The 21,829-nt window shown below is 44.9% G+C and overlaps 1 protein-coding gene across 1 annotated transcript in view; it reads right to left on the bottom strand.

The window, feature by feature from the left end:
• Positions 1-3,666: 3,666 nt before the first annotated feature.
• LOC146017045 (complement component C9-like) overlaps positions 3,667-21,829 on the bottom strand; it is a 30,942-nt gene continuing 12,779 nt past the window's right edge. The window contains exons 2-11 of the mRNA XM_083151777.1: positions 21,523-21,672; positions 19,687-19,831; positions 18,352-18,499; positions 16,406-16,544; positions 14,912-15,127; positions 12,393-12,633; positions 11,355-11,483; positions 9,533-9,711; positions 5,953-6,181; positions 3,667-4,068 (exon numbers count right to left, since the gene is read on the bottom strand). Coding sequence (XP_083007903.1) covers positions 3,911-4,068; positions 5,953-6,181; positions 9,533-9,711; positions 11,355-11,483; positions 12,393-12,633; positions 14,912-15,127; positions 16,406-16,544; positions 18,352-18,499; positions 19,687-19,831; positions 21,523-21,672 — 1,734 coding nt within the window. The 3' untranslated portion in view covers positions 3,667-3,910. The remainder of the gene's footprint in view (positions 4,069-5,952; positions 6,182-9,532; positions 9,712-11,354; positions 11,484-12,392; positions 12,634-14,911; positions 15,128-16,405; positions 16,545-18,351; positions 18,500-19,686; positions 19,832-21,522; positions 21,673-21,829) is intronic.

Raw genomic sequence — 21,829 nt, 5'->3', positions numbered from 1 at the left:
TCGGTACCATCGCACCCGATTTTTTAGTGCATGCGATGGCCGCGATGCCCCCGATTTTTCCTCACGATGCCCACGATCATGATCGTTGTGGCCGTGCTAGGAAACAAGTACCCATAATTGATTGTCTAAATCAATTATGACATGATCATTGATGTTATAAGTGACATTATAAGTGCCATAATTACTGTTGAGATTATGTCCATGAAATCTTATTGTGACATCATCAACGATGTAATCCGTGACATCGGAAGCGACATATTTAAAGTTTCGAAAAGGACACCTCCCTTATGTGATTTTACATGAAAGGACACCATATTCCCCTTATATATTTTTACAAGAATGGATGCCTTACTCCTCCCTTGTGCGTATTTATATGAATAGGCGCTTTACTCCCCTCTTATGTGTTTTTACATGAAAGGATGTCTATTTCTTTTTACAAGAAAGGACTCCTTACTCTCCTCTTCTGCACTTTTATAAGAAAGGAGGCCTTACTCCTCACTTCTGCATTTTTACAAGATAGATTGCCCAATTCCCCCCTTATGTGTTTTCACAAGAATAGAGGCCTTACTACTCACTTATGCATTTTTTACATGAGAGGACACCTTAATCCCCATATGCGTTTTAACAAGAAAGGACGCCTTACTACCCCTTACTCGTTTTGCATGTCTTACTCTGCTTATGCGATTGGGGCTTAAAAGACACCATACTCCCTCTTATGTGTTTTTACAGGAAATTATACCTTACTCCCACTTTATTCACTGTTTCAAGAAAGGACACCGTAGTCCTCATGTGTTTTTACATGAAAAGACGCCTTACTCCTCCTTATGAGTTTTTACAAGATTGGACTCCTTATCCCCTTATGCGTTTCTACTTGAAAAAGACACGTTACTCCCAACTTACGCGTTTTGAGCTGAAAGGACGCTTTACTCCCCCTTACGTGTTTTTACAAGAAAGGACGCCTTACTGCCCCCTTATGGGTTTAAAATGATAGGACACCTTACTTCTCACTTAAGTGCTTTTTTCAAGAAAGGATGCCTTATTCCCCCTTATGTGTTTTCACAGAAAGGACGCCTTATGCTTTTTTACATTAATGGACTCCTTACTACTTACTTATGCTTTTTACATGAATGGACGCCTTACTCCCTCCTTATGTGTTTTTGCAAGAAAGGCGTCCTGTCTTTTAAATTCACATAAGGAGGAGTAAGGCGTCCTTCCTCGTAGAAATCCAGAAAGGGGAGTAATGCGTCCTTTCTTGTAAAACCACATAAGGGTTAGAATGTCGCAAATGTTGCAAAAATGCATAAGTATGCAAATTAGGTAAGGTGACTTTTCAGCTAAAAACACATAATTGGGGAGTAAGGCATCTTTTCGTGTAAAAACGCATGGGGGGGGGGGTGTTAAGGCGTCCTTTCATGTAAAAGGCATGGGTGAGTAAGGTGTTGTTTCTTGTGAAAACACAGGAGGTGTAAGGCTTCCTTTCTTGTGAAAACAGATAAGGGGGGATCTACATACATAGTAACATACTGTTGTAATTTACAGTAGGTTGAAAAAAGACGTCAGTCTATCAAGTTCAACCTGTTTAAATAGTTTAAGTGATGACTAGACTAAGTCCTTACTATATGATTACCTTTATGGACAATAATTTATCTAGGTTTAGTTTAAACTAATTTACTGTAATCGTTGTAACGACATTTTGTGGCAGAGTTCCAGAACTTAACTGCTCTTATGGTGAAGAAACCCCTTCTTAATTCCGTACAGAATTTATCTTTTTCTTGCCCACACGTCCTAAGTACCGTCTTGTTACTGAATAAGTCTTCTGCTAGTTCCTTATGATTTCCAATCCTGTACTTGAACATACTAATCATATCGTCTCTCAACCTCTGTTTTTCCAGTGTATACATATTCAGCCTGGTTAATCCATCTTTACATTCAAGTGACTCAAAACCCCGTAATAGTTTAGTTGACCTGCAAGTAAGGCATACTTTTTTGTAAAAACGCAGAAGGAGGAGTAAGGCACCCTTTCATGTAAAAAGCATAAGTGAGGAGTAAGGCATCTTTACTTGTAAAAATTCAGAAGCGGGGAGTTGGCGTCCTTTCACAGAAGCGGGGGGGGGGGGGTAAGATGTCCTTTCTTGTGAAAACACATAAGGGGGTGTAAGGTGTCCGCTCATGTAAAAATGCATAATAGTACCAACCAGATGGCCGGCAGCCATGCAGACAGAACCTCTGGAGTGGAACATTGGGTACTTGTGTATTATCAGGGCGCCCACTAAGCAAATAGCTTAGTGCCCTATACAGCGTAGTGAGATCGCATCGCATCGCATGCAATTTGAGTGAGATGCGTTGGTACTAGTTCATTTTCACTGCACCCCTGGCTGCGGATCACATCGCATCACACGCAAATCGCATGCAATGCGATTTAGCCCCCCCCCCACTATTTACGTCGATGCGATGCAATGTGATTAAGCACACCCCCCACTATCCACATCACCCCGAAGTGTGGTGACCGTAGCGTGCCCAGCGAGGGGACGCGGAACGCATCCTCCCGACCTTTTCATACCCCCACTATCCACGTCGGCGTGGAGTTGATTTTATAAAGTGTGGCGAGTGCAGCGAGCCACCTAGCCCGAAGCGTGGCAAGCGCATGGGAAAACGAGCCCGAAGCGTGACGAGCGGACACAGATTAGTTGACCTGTATTCTGCATCCCCTTGCGGGGCTTGCCACGCTTTGGGCTCGTTCTCCGCGGCCCCTCGCAAATGTGCCCTCCTCCGAATGCTCAGAAAAGACTCCGATGCACAAAAGCCAAGGCCCCATGACACAGAAAAAGAGTAAGTCAGTCAGTTATTTGTTGGTTGTTTAGTAGGCGTACCTCCCAACTTCAGCAGGACTGGGAGTGGGGCTCTATGGAACTATCTTCCCCGCACAGTGCGAGTGGCCCCCACTGTAGAATCCTTCAATATGAGACTCAAGACTTTCATGTTCTCCCAGCATTGAACTCAGCTTCAGCGCTGCTTGGCTCCGGCTGCTCAGCGGCGCGTCCCCTTCCCCACCCCCGGCTGTGTGACAGTCTATGATAGTGCACAGACGTCACGCCGGTTGCCAGGGGCAGGGCCGGGCAGCGGTTGATACACAGTTCAGCAACACTGCCCGAACCCGGGGAGACAGTGGTGTTTTTTTTTTTTTTTTAGGGAGCACTCCCCAGAAAAAAAAACTCACCCAGTGGGGTGGGAGCGCAGTTGGGGTCAATTTAAGCCATGTGAGTTCTATTCAAGAGAAAGATGTTGCCCATAGCAACCAATCAGATTCTATGTCTTATTAATTTAGTACCTTCTAGGTAACATCCCATCTTCTACAGAACTCCCAATTCCCATGTAAGTACCAGTACCCCTTTGAGTTCCATCGGGAGAAAAGTGCTATATAAATAACATTGTTATTATAAAATATCCCGATTTGAAACTTTCAATGTGATTTACTTACAGTAATTGTGTAATACTAAATAGTTTTTGATGACAATACCAACTGATGATTACAGAGACACTATATTTATTACCAACAGAGTAACAATATTACAGTAACGGCAACAGATTTGTGACTTCACAATGAAGGTTGGGCCTAGCTTAGGAGACTCCACCTCATTCCCTGATCTTATCTTATCTTATTTTATGTGCGATGGGACCTGGTAGATGTGGGGTTGGAATTCACACATTGTCTACAGCACAGGTTCTGAAACTCAGCACCCCAACAGTTCATGTTTTCCAGGTCACCTGTGGATCTTTAAAATTTGTCAGTTGGGGATACACAGCATACCGGCTGGGTGACTTGGGAAAAGTGACCAGTGTGGGGTCCGAGTTTGAGAACCACTGTTCTAGAATGACAAAGTCTTGGCTTCTCCAGTTAAATACTACAGTTTTAACATGGAAATGTTTTAACACTGTCTCCGCCACATGGTCTATGTTCCGTTGGTGATACCCGGGTGTTGCATGTTCGGGTTCTTGTCGCTATTCCATTTACGCAGGAAGATAAAGGTGACCAGCAATTCCAGTGTCCTTTAAGGTATATGTCAGGCTCTATGGATATAAGCAGAATCTGATTAATCATCGCACAAGGTCCCTAATCTCATCGCCCACTGCAGTTACAATTATACAACAATTTAATTACTGTCTGTTCTTATCTTCAAACAACAGGCTATGGCTAGTGTTCATTCTAGCACCCGCCATCTTTGTAAACCCATGCAGTTCCTTTTCCCTACTTGGGGTGTCACTGTTTGCTGTAGTGCTTCTAGCACAGTATGGTCTGTATATCAGCACAGAAAAAGCTTTCTGAATGATATTGTGACAAATATCGTCCAGGGTGAACGCTGCGCATCGTTCTTGAGTCCCGTGTGTCGTTAACACCCCCCTTCCCTCGTCCAAGCATGTTCGGCACAGCATTGCCACCGTCCCCCCCCCCCCCCCGCCGTTCCCCGCTGTCGGCTCTGTCACATACAGCATTGGCAAGTATGTATGCGCTAATACCGGTCCCGCCGCCAATATGGTGCTAGTGTGTATGTCCCATTACATCTCTGCCAGAACCCAGGCTGCTTTTAGTACTGAGGGGTGAATTTATGAAGCTTGGAGAAGTGTTATCTATCCCCATAAAGAACGTTATGAGCAAGGTGATAATGGTTCAGCCAATCAGCTCTTACCTGTCAATTTACATATTGTAGCTGATTGGCTGAACCATTATCACCTTGCTCATAACGTTCTTTATGGGGATAGATAATACTTCTCCAAGCTTCATAAATTCACCCCTGAGTTTGTTACCAGTAAATGTTATATTGTTTACATTTCTCTTATGCACAGCTTACAACTGCTTCTAGTTTACTGCACTACTATTATAAACTTCCTATCGGCAAATGTGAGAGCGAGTGTAACCCCATTTGATAATGAATAAAATCAAATTTATCTAGAAATAATTATACCAAAGAAAGAACAGACAATTTAACAGATGTATTAAGCCTGGTGAAGGGGATGCAGTTAAAATCCCGGCGGTCGGGATCCCGGCGTTCAGAATCCCAACGCCGGAATCCCGACCGCCGAAATGCCGACACATTCTCCCTCCTGGGGTGTCCACGACACCCCTGGAGGGAGAATAAATTAGTGTGCCGAGCGTAGCGAGGCACCGGGCCCGCTGCGTGGCGAGCGCAGCAAGCCCGCAAGGGGGGGCGATCCACGTCCCCCCCTTGTCGGCATTTCGGCTGTCGGGATTCCGGCGTTGGGATTCTGAACGCCGGTATCCCGACCGCCGGGATTCAATACTGAATCCTGGTGAAGAGATGAAGTGGAGATAAAGTGGGAGGTGACAACGGACCAGCCAATCAACTCTGAACTATAATTTTTCAAACACATTTGATTGGCTGGTGCGATTTCACCTTGTACTTTATCTCCACTTTATCTCTTCAGCAGGCTAAATACATCTGCCCCGCTATGTCTTACGCTGATCCAATGTCCACCACATCCCCTTAACTCATCCAATTGGCCATTAACCAATAAAATACTGAGGCCCCAACTCTCCCCTCAACACACCATGATGGGCCTGTAGGACAGCCATTGCCCAGTGAGCCCCACTAGGGTAGGACAGACTAGATCAGTGTATTGGAAGGAGAGAGCACCTCCCCAAAGAAGAGCAATAGTCACCACAGAGAGTTTGACAAACCCCAACAGGCAAAAGAAAAAAGTTTTCTATAGGGTAGGGTGGGAATCCAAGGGAAAAGAGGCAGAGCTCAAGTACCAGCAGGCACATTAATGCCCTGCATGCTGGGACTTGTAGTTCCACTGCATAACCCAATGTAATTTTGATTATTATTATTTTTACACAAAATTGTGAATCTGGGCACACAGATTTGTCCAAATCCAAACCGCTCTGTAATTTTTATAAAACATCTTGTTGAAGAGTTTGAATGAATCACTCACTTTTGAGAACCTCGTGTTTCAGCGTCTGGCAGGCCGCACCCTTAAACTCCAGGGGGCATTTACACACACATTCCCCATCAAGCAGAACCACGGTGCCACCATTCTGGCAAGGCTGGCATTTACAGACATTATATTCATCCATATAGTCTTCAAGTGCTTTCTCCAAGTTCTTTGTCTTGTTATAGGCGTCTCTTAAGTCAACAGGGATGAGAGTGTAAATCGGGACCAGCTGTGGAGACAGAAAGGAGACAAGATTCTCAAGATGTTCGTTCATAGTTCCTGTCTCACCTCATCTTGTCAAAGGAAATATTCACGTTGGAGCTACTTGTAAAACAACCACTAAGTCACCGTAGAATTACAGCTGATGAAGACAGATCTCCGCAAACTTTTTTCTTGAAAAGTGATTTACAACAAGTATTATATAGGGAGAACCTATGACAGACCCTTGTCACAGAACGAGTGGTTGGAAAGTAGTGAACTTTCAAGTACTGCCTAGACCAGGGCTGGGCAACACCGGCCCTCCAGGTGTTAGTGAACTACACATCCCAGCATGCCTTGCATCAGTTTCAGCATGGCCACATAGCAAAACTAATGCAAAGCATCCTGGGATGTGTAGTTCACTAACATCTGGAGGGCCGGTGTTGCCCAGCCCTGGCCTAGACTTTGGGTCCGGAGATCATCATGGCTGCCAAAATGATCTCTCATATCCCGCCACCATTACTGGGATCGCATATGATATATCGTATGCAAAAGGACCACATACGATGTATTGTATGCGATCCCAGCCTCCGGGTAGTTGCCCAGGTATCACAGGCAAGGCTGCAGGCCATACAGCGGCATAGTGTAGTACAGTCTATACCAGCTTCTTAACCACCTGGTGTGCTGTGCACACAGGCCCATTTATATACTGAGTGCCGCCCCTGTGCTATGGTATTTATGCGGTTTACACTGTGAGGGCACCAGTGACATTGTTAAAGTTGGAGAGAGTGCCGGTCCATGAGACATATAAGATATATATATATATATATATATATATATATATATATATATATATATATATATTAGAGATGTGCAGGTTCTGATTTTCTCTGATTTAAGCAGCCCATACACGCTGCTCTGTGGGCGTGCTGTACTAGCACGGATCACATTGCATTGCATTGCATGTGCATCCGTTGTGCATGCAATGCAATGCAATGTGATGAAACCTAAGTACAAAAAGTATGTGCAAGCACATACTTTTTGTACTTAGGTTTCATCACATTGCATCGCATTGCATGCACAACGGATGCACATGCAATGCAATGCAATGTGATCCGTGCTAGTACAGCACGGAAAGCACGCCCTCATAGCAGCGTGTATGGGCTGTATTACTCTGATTTCAAAGCAGGATCTTATTGGCTATTCCAAATCACATGACAGTTGTTGACAATTGATAGCCAATAAGATCCTGCTTTGAAATCAGAGTAAATCAGAGCCTGCACATCTCTAATTATATATATATATATATATATATATATATATATATATGATAGCAATGTTTCAACCTTACATGAACCAGGCGGCACTCCACAAGCTTCAAATTTGCTTTAATAAACATACACTAATTTTACAACAGCATACATTACCATTCCAGGCTCCAGCGTTGACGGCCTCCCCTGCAGAAGCTCACCCTGCAGTAGCGCACGCAGGGGGGGTTTCTGAGTACCCAGAAACCCCCCCAGGAGTCTAATGGCCCTAGTCTGAAAGCTGAGGGTCTCCTCTTTCCATGGGTATAAGAATTTTAAAAATCGGCCCTTGGGAACCGGAGATATCTGACTTCAAATCAGTGGCCCCATCCAAGCCTGTTAATTGCTCTTCCCAGTCAGATATTTCAGGTTCTGTCTGACTTAGAGTTTTTCTGAGGATATATTCCAAAAGCTGAGACTCTCCCCCTTTGATGGACACTAGTAGCTTGTCTCTACTGTTCCCAGAGCCAGAGATATCAGCCTTCCAGCAGCTGGTTACTGCTCCAGCTCCACACACCTGGTATGTAGTTTAATATACTCGTTGGCAGATTGCTCTGCCTCCTGAACTTTGATCTCCTAGTCCCCAGCACCATTTGGTAGGTGAGATTCTCTAGTTTTTAATTCCATTAAAATCTAAGAAATGTATTTCTGGGAACTGGAGATATCTGCAGTCAAGCAAGCTGTCCTCCCACCAGAAAATTATGAATAATGAGCCCACTCCACTATACACCCCTCCTCTGCATATTAAACATCCTCCACCACCCTGGAAGTTATGTATCAGGCCCCCTTCATTCAGCTCAATGCCCTCTTCTCCCACCATCTGTGCAGTAAAGGAGTAATTAGTGGAAATTACTGATCCAGGCCCTACATGCTGAGCGGTTGATATAATATACCCTACCACCCGCAGGACATCAAAGCTTCCACTCATAGCACCCCCCACCCCTACCGCTGGAGGATCGGTAGGGGCCCCAATACATTGCTATGCCCAGGGGTCTACACTGCTGTTATGTATGTATGTATATATATATATATGTGTGTGTGTGTGTTTGTGTATAATATTATTATTATTATTATTATACATTTGGTCTATCTATAATACTTTAACTGACCCGGCATATACTGGGTCACCTAAGTGTCCATCTCCGTGCTTTGCTCCGCCCCTCTGGAAACCCCCTTCTGAAAATCCTGCGTTTGCCACTGCCCTGCACTGACAGCGGAGGTGAGCCAGCTCCCCTCGCAGTGACTGTCTGGTGAGCCGGCTCCCCTTGCACTGAGCCGGCTCCCCTTGTGAGCCTAAAATGGTAATGTATGCTGGTGTAAAATGAGTCTATGTTTATTAAAGTTTTACTTTTCTGTGTGTTTGTGTTTTTATTTAAACATTCTTTTTACAGGTGAACTACAAGTCCAAGGGGGCCCATTAATGCCCCGCATGCTGGAACTTGTGGTCCACCAAGTCCCAGCATGCGGGGAAGGCCAGCTGAGACCAATGGCGTAGCTACGTTTTGCCCCCCCCCGTCACCGCCCCCCCGAGCACCCCTCCGCCCCGCCGAGCACCCCTACCCCGCCGCCCATGCAAACCCCCCCTCAATCCCCCACAGCCTTACCTATCGCGCTGGTCCCGGCGGCTCCGTTCTTCTGCTGAGGACCACCAGAAAATGGCCGCCCCATACAGCAGACAGTTTCAGAGAACTGTGTGCTATATGGGGGCGGCCATTTTGTGGTGGTCCTCAGCAGAAGAACGGAGCCGCCGGGACCAGCGCTATAGGTAAGTCTGCGGGGGATTGAGGGGGGGTTTAACTAGCACCGCAGCCCCCGGCGCCCCCACATGCACAGCGCCCCCCCGCGGTGGCGGGGGCTGCGGTGCTATAGTTACGCCCCTGGCTGAGACGTGTAGTTCACCTGTAAAAAGCAATGTTTCTAATACCATTTTACACGCGAAAAATATAAACACATTTGCATGTGTGAAAGTCCTACAACTTATATGTATTGCTGCCATGGTTGTGTTAGTTATTCAATAAGTACAGGTTACAAAAAAAGTAAAGATTCCCTTATGTGAGACCCTTGAGAAATGTCACCTTTTTCTTTAATACTACAGGTGCATCAACCAAGGAAGAAGCCCACCGAGAAAAGAGTTCAACGTCAATTTCTTTAGTTCCATGGGACAGTTTTTCATCTAGAACTGTTGCAAAATTAATTGTTCCTCCTTCAACAAATGGAACCATCTTCTCAATTACAGCCGAACCATTTTTGGATTCTGTTCCATAAATGAGAAACAAAATATTTAGTGTCTCAGCATTATAACGATGCAATCAAACAGCATTGTCAAAAACGGAGAAGTCAGAAAACATTTTCTGGCACGTTACATAGAATGGGGCAGATGTATTAATCCTGGTGAAGACCTAAAATGGAGATAAAGTGGAAGGTGGTAACGCACCAGCAAATCAACTCCCAAATGTAATTTTATTCAACACAGCTGATTGGCTGGTGCGTTATCACCTTTCAATTTACCTCTTCACCAGGCTTAATATATCTGCCCCATTGTATTGTATTGTTACATTTTACAAAGGACTCTGGATTAAAAAAGAATCCAACAGCACTTTTGGGGTAAATTTAATAAATTCCAGTTTATTAGACAAGTTGCAACTCAGCTGGACACGAACGTACATGGGTCTGTGTTTTTTTCTTTAAATTATGGTTATTTGCTAATCTCCCGTAGTCTTTTGATTATGAGTATGCACAAATCAGCGAGAACGGTGTGGTGCTTTTGTCTGTAAAAGTAAAAGAAAAGGTTAAAAATGTGGCTACGTGGCCCTCCCTGATTGGCTCCTTGGTCACCTTTGAGGACCAGTAGTCAGTCATAGGTTCTCTTCAGTTGATATGGATCGGGTAACTGATTTGGTATTTTTAACCCCTGAATGCCTACTTTGGACAAAAGAGGACCGATCTACACTAGATTGGGTGAGTGTATATATTTTTATAGGTACCCCAAGGGAGTTCTACTGGACAAAAGGACCGAAGGGCTGTGTGGGAATGTAGGAGACCATATGTATGTTTGTGTGCATGTACGTTAAATAAACTTTTACTTTGAATATATGTGTCTTTATTATATTATTACTACAGGTACCAGTGGGCACGTTAATGCCCCACATGCTGGTATTTGTGGTTCTCCAAGTATTAACCTGTGGAGGAGGCTTGCCCGGACCTGTAGTTCTATAGGTAAAACAATTTTTAATATAATTTTAACATGTAAAGCTATCAAATCGGCATCCACCGCCAAGGGAGGCCGTGGATATTCCCAGGCTTCAGGTAATGCGACTTCACTCATTTTGAGCTGAATTCATGTCACACTTTCCTTTTGGAAATTCCCGCAGAGTTTGGCCGATGGTCTTTTGATTCATACATGTGATTTTCATTCATTTTTGGTATTTTTCTAAATTTGGTAAAAAGGAGTCAGGACGCCTGCTGCACCCATTGATAATAATGTATGCCATGGTCTGTAGCGGTAGTTCCTTTTCTCAGGAGATTTTTGCTAAATATACTATATTAGGAAGATGTTACACAGTATTATATACCGGATACCCATAAAATTATACAAAAACTGCAGTTTCTGTATAATTTGAAAAGAAAACAACTTGATAAATAGGCCACAGAATCACTTGACCTACCTGATTTTGGTTTTTACTCACCTAGGGACTGATTTTTTTTTTATTTTATTGCATTTTAGAGTATTTTTCCATAGTTGTATTATGGGACTTTATGTTACTGCTAGTATGATCCCTTACATTTGGCGGCGTAAGTTTGTACCAGTTTTCTGAAGGCAAGAAAAATATTGGTCCCCGGCTTGGGTGGCACTGGAAAACTTGAGCCCAAAACTGCAAATATATCATAAAAACATACCGTCTTTTCCTGAAGTAAGGTTATTGCATACTGTGGGTTTTACGGAAGCGGAAACATCAATCCCTGTAGCTACCACAGATATCCCGGCTTCGAATCCAAGACACTTTGATACAATATTGGTAGTAACAGCTGCAATGAAATGTAAAAACAAATTATATTATCAGTGTGAATGGTAACTGCGGATAAGTAGTTCCAACGACATAAGTGCACTCTACCCGTATCCGTTATTTCTATGTCTAATGAAGTACAGTGTGTAACTATAAATAGTACAGATAAAAAGAAGGGAAGAAAATGTAAATTACAGTACAAAACAATGCAGAACATAAGATAAACCAATACCCACAGAGGTAATGCTGCATGTTAAGCCTAAAGGTTTGAGGGTGTGGATCATTTGGTCTACAACAACTAGGTCGATATGGGTTAGGTTGACGGGTCATTAGGTCGACATGGGCAAGGTCGACAGTCAAAAGGTCGACATGGGGTTTTTCACTGTTTTTTTTACCCAAATGTCAAAGTTGACATGTACACAGGTTAAAGTGCACCACGTCCCCTCCCATGGCTCCCTGCACTCGTCATGCTCCGGACACGGTGCCTTGCTACGCTCGACACACTAGGATGATAGAGCATGAAATACCGCCTGTCGGCAGATGTCGGCTCAAAAAAAAACCATGTCGACCTTATGACTGTCGACCTTGCCCATGTCGACCTGAAGCTTGTGTCGACCTAAACCATGTCGACATTTGCCCATGTTGATCTAGTGGTGTCGACCTAAAGCTTGTTGACCTAGTTGTTATAGACAATATGACCGTATCCCAGATTTGATGCCAATGTTGGTTGGGGAGGAGGCCAAGAGGGCCCTACAAATGGTACAGTCTAGAGTTGAGGGGCAAACAGAGAGGGGTGACTCAGCGGGTAGAGACATTGAGCAAGGAGTATCGTTTAGGGAAGGCGTGGGCCTCCTGGGTCTCGGGCACATTGCACCCATAATAAATATGCCACTGGTCTATACACAGACTTGTCATTTAAGCCTTACTGTACCTGTGTTTTTCATGGCTACGGAATTGAGCACATATACAACTTCATATTTCCCACCAATACTTCCAGACACTGCATAATGAGTCCCATACATTTCCAGAAAGTCAAAGTAATCTGCCTTTTGATAGGTGGACGGGAGGCTGTTGACCTCTTCGATGAACGTAGGTGATAAAATGATGTTTCGCGTTCTCATTTGGAATGTCCCCAGTTGCACAGATCCTGACACTCTTAAGAATTGTTTGTTCTGTAATATAAAAAGGAAAATGTCACAAGTTGGTTAGATGGAACTGGAGTCTCTTGGTGCCTAGATGATCTACAATATTGGCACAATGGATGTGTCTATGTTTTCCGTTGTTTCTGTCTTTTTAACTCTGAAGAACTACTGTATTCCAAATCTACATTGTCCCGTAGTTATCAAAGTGTTATACATGCCTTTTATAGTCCTGAGCCTGCAGAACCAACCTGCCATGTAATTCACCCATTTCCGGAACTAGTACCGTTCCCTCTTAGTCTGCTGCGGCTAAGACTTCAACTCTTAGTAGTGAAGGCTCCAAATCATATACATTCATATTTTAAAGGAAAAGGACACTTCAGAAAGACTGACATAAGAAACTAAGCACATTTATTTAATATTCCAACTAAATAAGAATTACCTAAATAATATTAAAACTATTTATAAATTTGACAAAAACGAAACTGATCTTCAGAATAGCACTGGTAACTGACACTGAAGAGTATGTTAGCAGGTGTAATAAATAGCACAGATGCCTATAATTGGACAACAGGGGAATTCTGGGCAGGTCTTCCAAATACTGTAGCTCAGGCAATTTGCACAGTAGAGAAATGCTAACGGATCGCTACAATAGAATACGTATTTGCACTGTGAAGACAAGCTAGCAAGTAGCAGGTTTCTGAATAGCACAGATAATTGCACTGTACAGAAATGCTTGACAGATCTTTCAAATAGGACAGATGATTTGCACCGCTCCCCCGCTGCAACTAGTCGGGCAGTGTGAGCAGAGAGGACAGGCTGCTGCAGCACAGCCTTTCTCCATAATCCAGCCAGCACACGCTGCTCAGTGCCGGGTGCGGAGCGGAGGAGAGAGGCAGCGGCAGTCTCACCTCTCTCTGAGCGAGTTTCCAGCACCCCTGCTAAGGTTTTTTTTTTAAACATGGATATGGCCATGCCCTCCCATAGGCCACGCCCACCTTTTTACTGGGCTGTTGGCACTCCCGTATATAGATATATATTTTTCACCGATATATAACTATATTTACATAAATGTATACCTACTGTACATAATTACATGTCTACTCAGAGCTCAGAGTTTAGATTATAAATAGGGTACTACATAAGTATTTTCTTGAAATGCACCAATGAATCTTTGTTACATTAATTCTAAGAAAATACAAATACATCTGTTAATATTGAAGGACATATAACATAAAAATAGACAGACATAAGATTACAAAAGGTAGATCACAAAATAGTAGTAGTTAAGTAAAGTTAGTTACCTAATGGAATATACTATATAGTGCTGTACTCTATGAAGAATTCTAAATAAAGTATATGTTTGACGCCACATCATGGAGGTCAAAGACACACACACACACTGCCGGCGCCACTGAGAAAGTTGTGGAGACTGAGTGAAATGGCTCCACCTCACTATTAACTCCTGGACGATACAGAAATCTCAGCAGATACGGCGGTGACCGTGAAATCCCGCGAGACGCTGGGAGTGACTTCAGCAGCACCTTGGCAGGCGGAGCTGGCCTCGGCTTTGTGTGTAGTGGGGAGATCGAAGAAACTGCTGTGCTCCGATTTCAGTATCAGCGGCAGTACCAGTGTAGCAACCAATCAGATTGTACTTCTTATTTAGAAGATAGATATTAGATAGAATCTGATTAGTTGCTAGGGCAACAACTTATCTTCAACAGAACACCCATTTTAGTAAATTTACACCTAAGAATTAAATGTCATTGTGCAGGGCTGCCAATAGGGGGGTGCTGTGGGTACAGCTGTCTCGGGCCCGGGCAGGTCATTCTGCCCACCGCAACTCCCCGACTGCCACCGCTGCGCTCAGTGCGCTGAACAAAGCAGGTCCCGAAGTGCAGGCTTTTTCAATCCAGGACGTCGGCGGCCAATTAAAATGCTGCACCGGCTTTTGAGCCAATCAGAGTTCGCGTACCGGCAGTGAATCAGAGCGACTGCTGGTATGCTAGTTCTGATTGGCTCACCAGCTGCAATTTAATTGGCCGCCAGCATCCTGGGTTGAAGAAGTCTGCTACAGCTCAGCGGAAGAGGAGATGGGGGAGCAGGAGCCGTGTTGCGGCAATGGGCACCTGTTCCACCTGCTAGATCCCATTCCACATCCCAGCAGTCTAGGTTTTGAGGATATCCTTACTGTACTCTAGGGGTGCCTTGAGTACCATGTTTGGGAACCACTGACTTAAACCATCCCCTCCCAATTGTATAGACCAAGCCTCAGTATGTAAAGGGTTTGTGATTTTATTTCCATTACCGTTTTTTCAGCATACTCTTTGATTGTTTCGATGCTGTTTTTGTTTTTCACTTTGGCGCCTAAATTCCCAGTGATGGTTGTGTCATTGCGCTTAGAAGGTGTCACTTTCACAGACAGCGATGCCTCGACCTCCACTGATTTTTCTTCTAAGACTTTCGTTACCACTGACACGGCATCCTCGAAGACCTCCGTCGTAAAAGATTTATCAGCTCTAGTCTAGAACCGAGAGAACAATATTGTCAAAGAACAGCAAACTACACTAGTTACGTGATATTAATAGAGGGACATTACAGGACATGACCTTGTCGTGTTTTAGGTGGTGGTGGTGGTGGGTGTATCAGTCCTGATCACTGGACTGCTAATTTGCAGGGTCCTGCGATCAGATAGAGGTGCTGATTGACTCAATGACCATCAAGGTTGACTCAATGGCCATCAAGGATGGTCATCTGTCCGACATCGGAATCCCGACTGTTTCACGCCCATCAGTGAGCGAACGCCCCGGTGTGAAACTCAACTAAGGAGTTTGCTCCGGGGGTTTTCACGTGCGCATATTTCCAAATGCGCAAACACCCATCATCGAGCAAGTCTGCATGTGCCCCTATATCGTTATCACTGCCCGCTCCTGCGGGTAGTTAGCGATCTCTATCCCCCCCAGGTCCTCTCTTACTTCGGGGGGCAAGTATGTGCTTGGGGCATATCATAGCATGGATGGCTATAGCATATAGATGAAAACACCTTCTCCCCATTCCTTAATTTAAAGTGATTTATAAGATCCATTACCTATCCAGTCGCACTATTTGGAAGGTTCGATACAGCTCCCCCTAGCTTTTTCAGTTGCCATTGCACCCAAGCGGCCTAATTCAGACCACCCGGCCGAATGCCAACCTCCAAGCCACCCGCATCACCTCTCTCACATGCGAGGGGATGTGTACTCAAACACATCCCCTCGCATAACTGTTATTACTGTTAGAGAACGCTGAAAAGGAGGCGGTCGCTGATGTCATGCCGTCCGCCCTGACCAGGCATTGACCCGCCTGCATTCCCAGGGCAATGCCCAGCGTTTTTCATGGGGACGCCCCTTCCCTCCCTCATCAAAGCAAACGTCTCAGTCACTGCGGCAGTTATTAATATGCTACTGACAGGGCTGGATCAAAGCTTGTGGGGGCCCCTTATGTGTGTGGGCCCCAGACTGACCATTCGTGTTGCCCCTCCCACCACTTAATCCTGCCCCGCCTACTGGTTTTAAGTCAATTATGCTGACGGGACATCAAAGATAATCTGTAGTTATGTCAATCAAAACACAATAACAAAAGGTCGGTGTGTGTGTGTGTGTGTCTGCCATAGCATATGAATGGCTGAGGTAATATGATTGTATTTCTATAGGACCCAATGAAACAGGGCTCCCAACAGCCAAATCCATTTTACAATTGTATTATGATAAAGTTATTTGTGAGTGTCCTTCCCCATTAGACAGAGGACAATGCAGCTTATTACCTGATAAACAAGAGCAGCAACATTCCATGGCTTTCGGTAATAGGTCCTCGTGTTACCATCACGGACTCTATCACAGAGCCCATTATAAAATTCATTGTCGAAGGCGTTACTCTTGATTTCCATTCCGAGAAAGTTATAACTAAAATGAAAAATGACATTTAATTATTACAGGAATTGCTAGTGACTATCGAGTTGACTTGTCTGAATATTATGGTACCCCCATGGGCCTAAATTATCTGCTCCTGTTGATTCGTAACTCTGGGAGGCAATGGAGTCATCTGCCACCGGGCTCCTGCTCCCAAGGAGGCACCTCTTCTCCCCTGTGAGTTTGAATCAGTTCATTGAAAGCCGTTGATATCACTTCTGTGGCTGACTCCCCCTCCTAGCAAGACAATAGCTATATAAAGGGGATGCAGTTGAAATCATGAGGGTCGGAATTCTGGCCATCGAAATCACGATGCCGAAATCCCGACTGCCGGAATCCCGACCGCCGAAATCCCGGCACTTTGTCCCTCTGTGGGTGTCCATGACACCCATAGAGGGAGAATAAATTAGTGTGCCGAGCGTAGCGAGGCACCGGGCCCGCTGTGTGGCGAGCGCAGCGAACCTGCAAGGGGGAGGGGCGATCCACGTCCCCCCCTTGTCGGGATTCTGTCGGTCGGGATTCCGGAGTCGGGATTTCGACCGCCGGGATTTCATACCAAGCCCATATAAAGTTACTACACTACATATCGAGCTCTTCCTAATAGCAATGATTTTGAACAATTTGACATAGTCAATGCAAGTATCTCTATCAGTAAGGTGTCTGCCTCCGGTGAAACTGGTCACAGGATTTTATGCCAGGTATGACTACTAATACTGCTTTCAGACATCGGCAGACGAATAACCCAGTAATTACCCGGCATTTGAAGTGTCGGGTTATTCGTCCGTGCAGTCAGACCCCCCTTCACACAGGAGAGCAAATCTGTAAATGAATGTGGTGCAATGTAACAAGATTTACTACAGCAATTTACACCAAACTTGGTACAAATATCACTTACAATCTGGGAACAAACACTGTGGGGGTAACATACCCCTAGGGGTGGGACAGCAGCACAGAGTAAATCAGGAGACAGCATAACTCCGGAATTGCTGGAGCAATTGACACCAAACTTGGTACACATATCACTTGCAATCTGGGCACAAATACTATGGGATAACACACCTAGCCCCCCTAGGGCTGAGGCTGCAGTACAGAGTATTTCAGCAGACAGCATAACTCCGGAGTGACTGGAGCAATTTACACCAAACTTGGCATACATATCACTTACAATCGGTGAACAAACACTCTGGGGGTAACACACCCCTGGGGGTTGTGCAGCAGCACAGAGTATTTCAGCAGACAGCATAACTCTGGAATGACTGGAGCAATTTACACCAAACTTGGGTACATATCAATTACAATCTATGAACAAATACTGTGGGGGTAAATAAAGGGGGAGTAATAAAGGTTAAATTTTATTGTAATAAATCCTTTCAGGTGCACCACACCAGTGACAACCCTTTCCTCCTTTTCTTCTTGAGAAAAACTCTTTTGCTGTATTGTATTTGTTGTCCAGTGGTAGCACACCTCCCCTATTCCATTATAGCCACAGATTGTAGCATTTTTTTGGGGGGTCCAGCGGTTATCCTCCTTATAGGAATATAGTCCTGTGCGAGTTACTAACAAACCTCTGTTTAATATTTAAATTCATTTTTGGAAACAAACATTCTTAAAATCCTGGGCAATGCCAGGTACTCCAGCTTGTATTAAATAATTATATAAGGTGGTGTGTGTGTGTGTGTGTGTGTGTGTGTGTGTGTGTGTGTGTGTGGAGGAGGGGACACCAATATTGATCTTGCATGTGGGCAACTGGACTTACCCCATTGATCTGAGTCATTTAAATAGGCTGTAATACATGACTCACCCGTTTCCTGATGTTCTTGCGATTTCCGACAATTCAACATCGTTCCTGCAGACAGGCTTCGGGTCTCTCCCATCATCACAACTTTCATCTGAACCATCTCCACAATCATTGTCCCCGTTACACAGAAGTCTCTGCTTTATACATCTACCTGTAAACAAAAGCAGCATTGTCCTCATCGGTCAGAAACCTGAGCATTCTGGACTGCAAAGAGAATATCGGTCAGCCATAATTAAAATGAAAAGACTAAAGTCCGATATCCAGGAATATAGCTATGAATTTTTCCGATAGAAAAAGTTTTTGCATCCAATTAAAACATTTGGTACTTGTGTATTATAGCGGCGCCCCCGATGTTGGTCGTGCGTTGTTTTTATCGCATTGTACCGCATGCCATACACCCGATGGCATGTGATGTGATGCGACGTGATTTTACACCACTATTCAATTAAAAATTGTACAAGCACCACTAATGGGTGGTTTTAAGCACCCTAATGGGTGCTTACAATGTAGTATGCACCCCCACGCCACCCTCCACTATAAACGCGTCCTACGACCTTTTAATACCCCCACTATCCACGTCGGCGTGGAGTTGATTTCATATAGTGTGGCGAGCGCAGCGAGCCACCGAGCCCGAAGAGTGGTGAGCACAGTGAGCCCCGCTAGGGGACGCGTATACCTGTGAAGTTATGCGCGTCCCCTCGTGGGGCTCGCTGCGCTCGCCTCGCTGCGCTCGCCTCGCTTCGGGCTCAGTGGCTCACTGCGCTCGCCACGCTTTATAAAATCAACTCCACGCCGACGTGGATAGTGGGGGTATGAAAAGGGCTCGTCACGCTTCGGGTTCACGTTTATAGTGGGGGGTGGCGTGGGGGTGCATTTAACATTGTAAACACCCATTAGGGTGCTTATACAATTTTTAATCGCATCCCATCGCATTGTATGGCATTGTATGCCATATACAATGTCATACAATTTTAAAATTGTATGCCATTGTACAACATTGCGCGATATCGCATTGCATCACATACCATCGTATGCTTTTTGGTATGCGATGCGATGGGCGCCGTGATAATACACAAGTACCAAACATTTGAATTCAAAAACTTGGGGAACAATACGGTACTCCAAGACTGAGCATTTCCATAGGAAAAAAGCCAACAGCAACACCTGCAGTTCATCAGAAGGTACTACGCTTAATCTAGTAAAATGCTTATGGGTTTCTGCACAAATTGGAGCATTGGTTTACCCCTATATCCTGCAGACTAGTGGCAGATCGCAAACATTTTTTACAGCTTTGCCTGTAATTAAGTTTTCTAATCAGCAACCCTGGTGAGTCCCTACCTGATTCACACTCAAAGTCATTTCCGCAGTCAGGGGCTTGTTCATCACAAGGCTTATCCGGTTTACAGCGTTGTCGTTCTCCAAGCGCGCTCAGACAACGTTTCCCTCCATACTGGCCAAACCTCACAATACTCCGAGTACGGTACTTGAAATCAGAAAGAGAAATATTCATGAGTATTTTAACTTGAATAAATGTGGTGCGCTTATTTAGAGGTATCGTCATGGAAATAAAATGTTGGAGATAGGTCTATGTTATTCCTCTGTACAGGCTAGTAGGGAGTGGAAATTTGGCAGTCTCCCCCCTTTGCCAGCCTTCTATCTTATTCAGACTTTTGAAACTTCGGAACTCACCGCACATCTAAATGACATCACACCAGAGGCCCAATTAAGGGATGTGGCAAGTCAACCCAGAGGATTAGCCAACCATTTCAGAGGTATCCATAGTAGTTATAGCAAAATATGGTTCTTATACCATTGTGCGTCTGATTATTATGATTTTGTTTACTGAACCCTAACATACAGTATTTCTACCCTTTTGTAGAGCTAAATAAGACGATAGGTAGTAATACATAAGAAAATAGCATCCTAAGAACACTCTTTGCAGTATCTAGAAAAGTTTACTTGGTACTTGTTTCCTAGCACGGCGCCCATCGCATACCATGGCATACCGTATGCGATGCGATGTGATATTCGGTAAATTACCCAGAATGCACAATTAAATATCGCATAGCATCGCATGCTAGCAAATGGCATGCGATACGATTTTTATTTGTACAAGCACCCTGATGGGTGCTTACAATGTTAAATGCACCCCCACTATCAACGCAAGCCCGAAGCGCGGTGAGCGCAGCGAGCCCGCGAGGGGTGGCGGTACGCGTCCTCCGACCTTTTCATACCCCCACTATCCACGTCGGCGTGAAGTTGACTTTAGATAGTGTGGCGAGTGCAGCGAGCCACCGAGCCCGAAGCGTGGCGAGCGCTTAAGTACATGTTAAGTAATCCTCGTCCCCTCGCGGGGCTCGCTGCGCTTGCCACGCTTCGGGCTCGGTGGAACGCTGCGCTCGCCACACTATCTAAATTCAACTCCATGCCGACGTGGATAGTGGGAGTATGAAAAGGTCGGACGCTGCGCTCGCCACGCTTCGGGTTGCCGTTGATAGTGGGGGTGGCGTTGACAATGGGGGTGCATTTAACATTGTAAGCACCCATCAGGGGGCTTGTACAATTAAAAATCACATCGCATGCATCGCATGCATCGCATCGCATGCATCGCATGCCGCTATATTGCATGCGATGCATTGCGATGCACTTTGATGGAAATCAGGGGCGCCATGCTAGGAAACAAGTACCGTTTACTTTTAGAATACTGGTTTGAAGTCGTCCCCACTCTCGATGGTGAGGGGTCTGGGCATGCGCGTAAATGCGCATGTGCCATCCCCCTGTGCAAAAGCCTTCGGCGAGTACCACACTTGCCAAAGCATTCGCACGGGGGGGGGGGGGGGGGGGGGGGAGCAGGGGATGGCAACGAGTGAACACCCAGAGTTTTCCCGGCATCCTCATGAAAAAACTGGTTGTTCCCCTCGGAATGTAGGCGCAACGTCACATGATCAGCCGGCAAGATAACAGTCAGTCCAGATTGACTTTTATCTGCGAACAGCAGAAAAATCATTCAATGGTCGGCTGCATGCAAGAGGATGTGCTCACGTAGGCATCCCCTTCATGCTACTGAGGGGATTTGGGCGCAGGGGGGGTTGCATGGGAAGGCAGGTGGTGTATATATGCTGCTTAGGAACATAATGTGTGTGTAAATGGTGTGTAGTCATAGGTTATCATTACCCTCTCTTTAGTACATGGGTCACACGCACTCCACGTGGTCCAGGTACTCAGCTCACAGTCCACCGCAGGTGGGTCATCCACGGATCTCTGGGTTCTCTTGGAAAACCTGAAGCAAACACAGTGTGTCACTTGTTTTAATAAAAAAAACTTCTAAAAATTCAGTTGCAAAGTGTAATTCACCCTATTAACCACAAGAGGGAGCTATATTATCCCTGTAGTCTATCTTAAAAACAAAAACAAAAAAACAATATTGTTTGGAAAAGAAATTCCAAGAGCACTTTACCATTGGCCTGGGTGCTCTATGTAC

This window comes from Crinia signifera, chromosome 1 (genome assembly GCF_055691185.1).
Source record: "Crinia signifera chromosome 1, ASM5569118v1, whole genome shotgun sequence".
Classification (NCBI taxonomy): domain Eukaryota; kingdom Metazoa; phylum Chordata; class Amphibia; order Anura; family Myobatrachidae; genus Crinia; species Crinia signifera.
The sequence above is the reverse complement of the archived record's forward strand: the minus strand, read 5'-3'. Positions and strand labels throughout refer to the sequence as shown.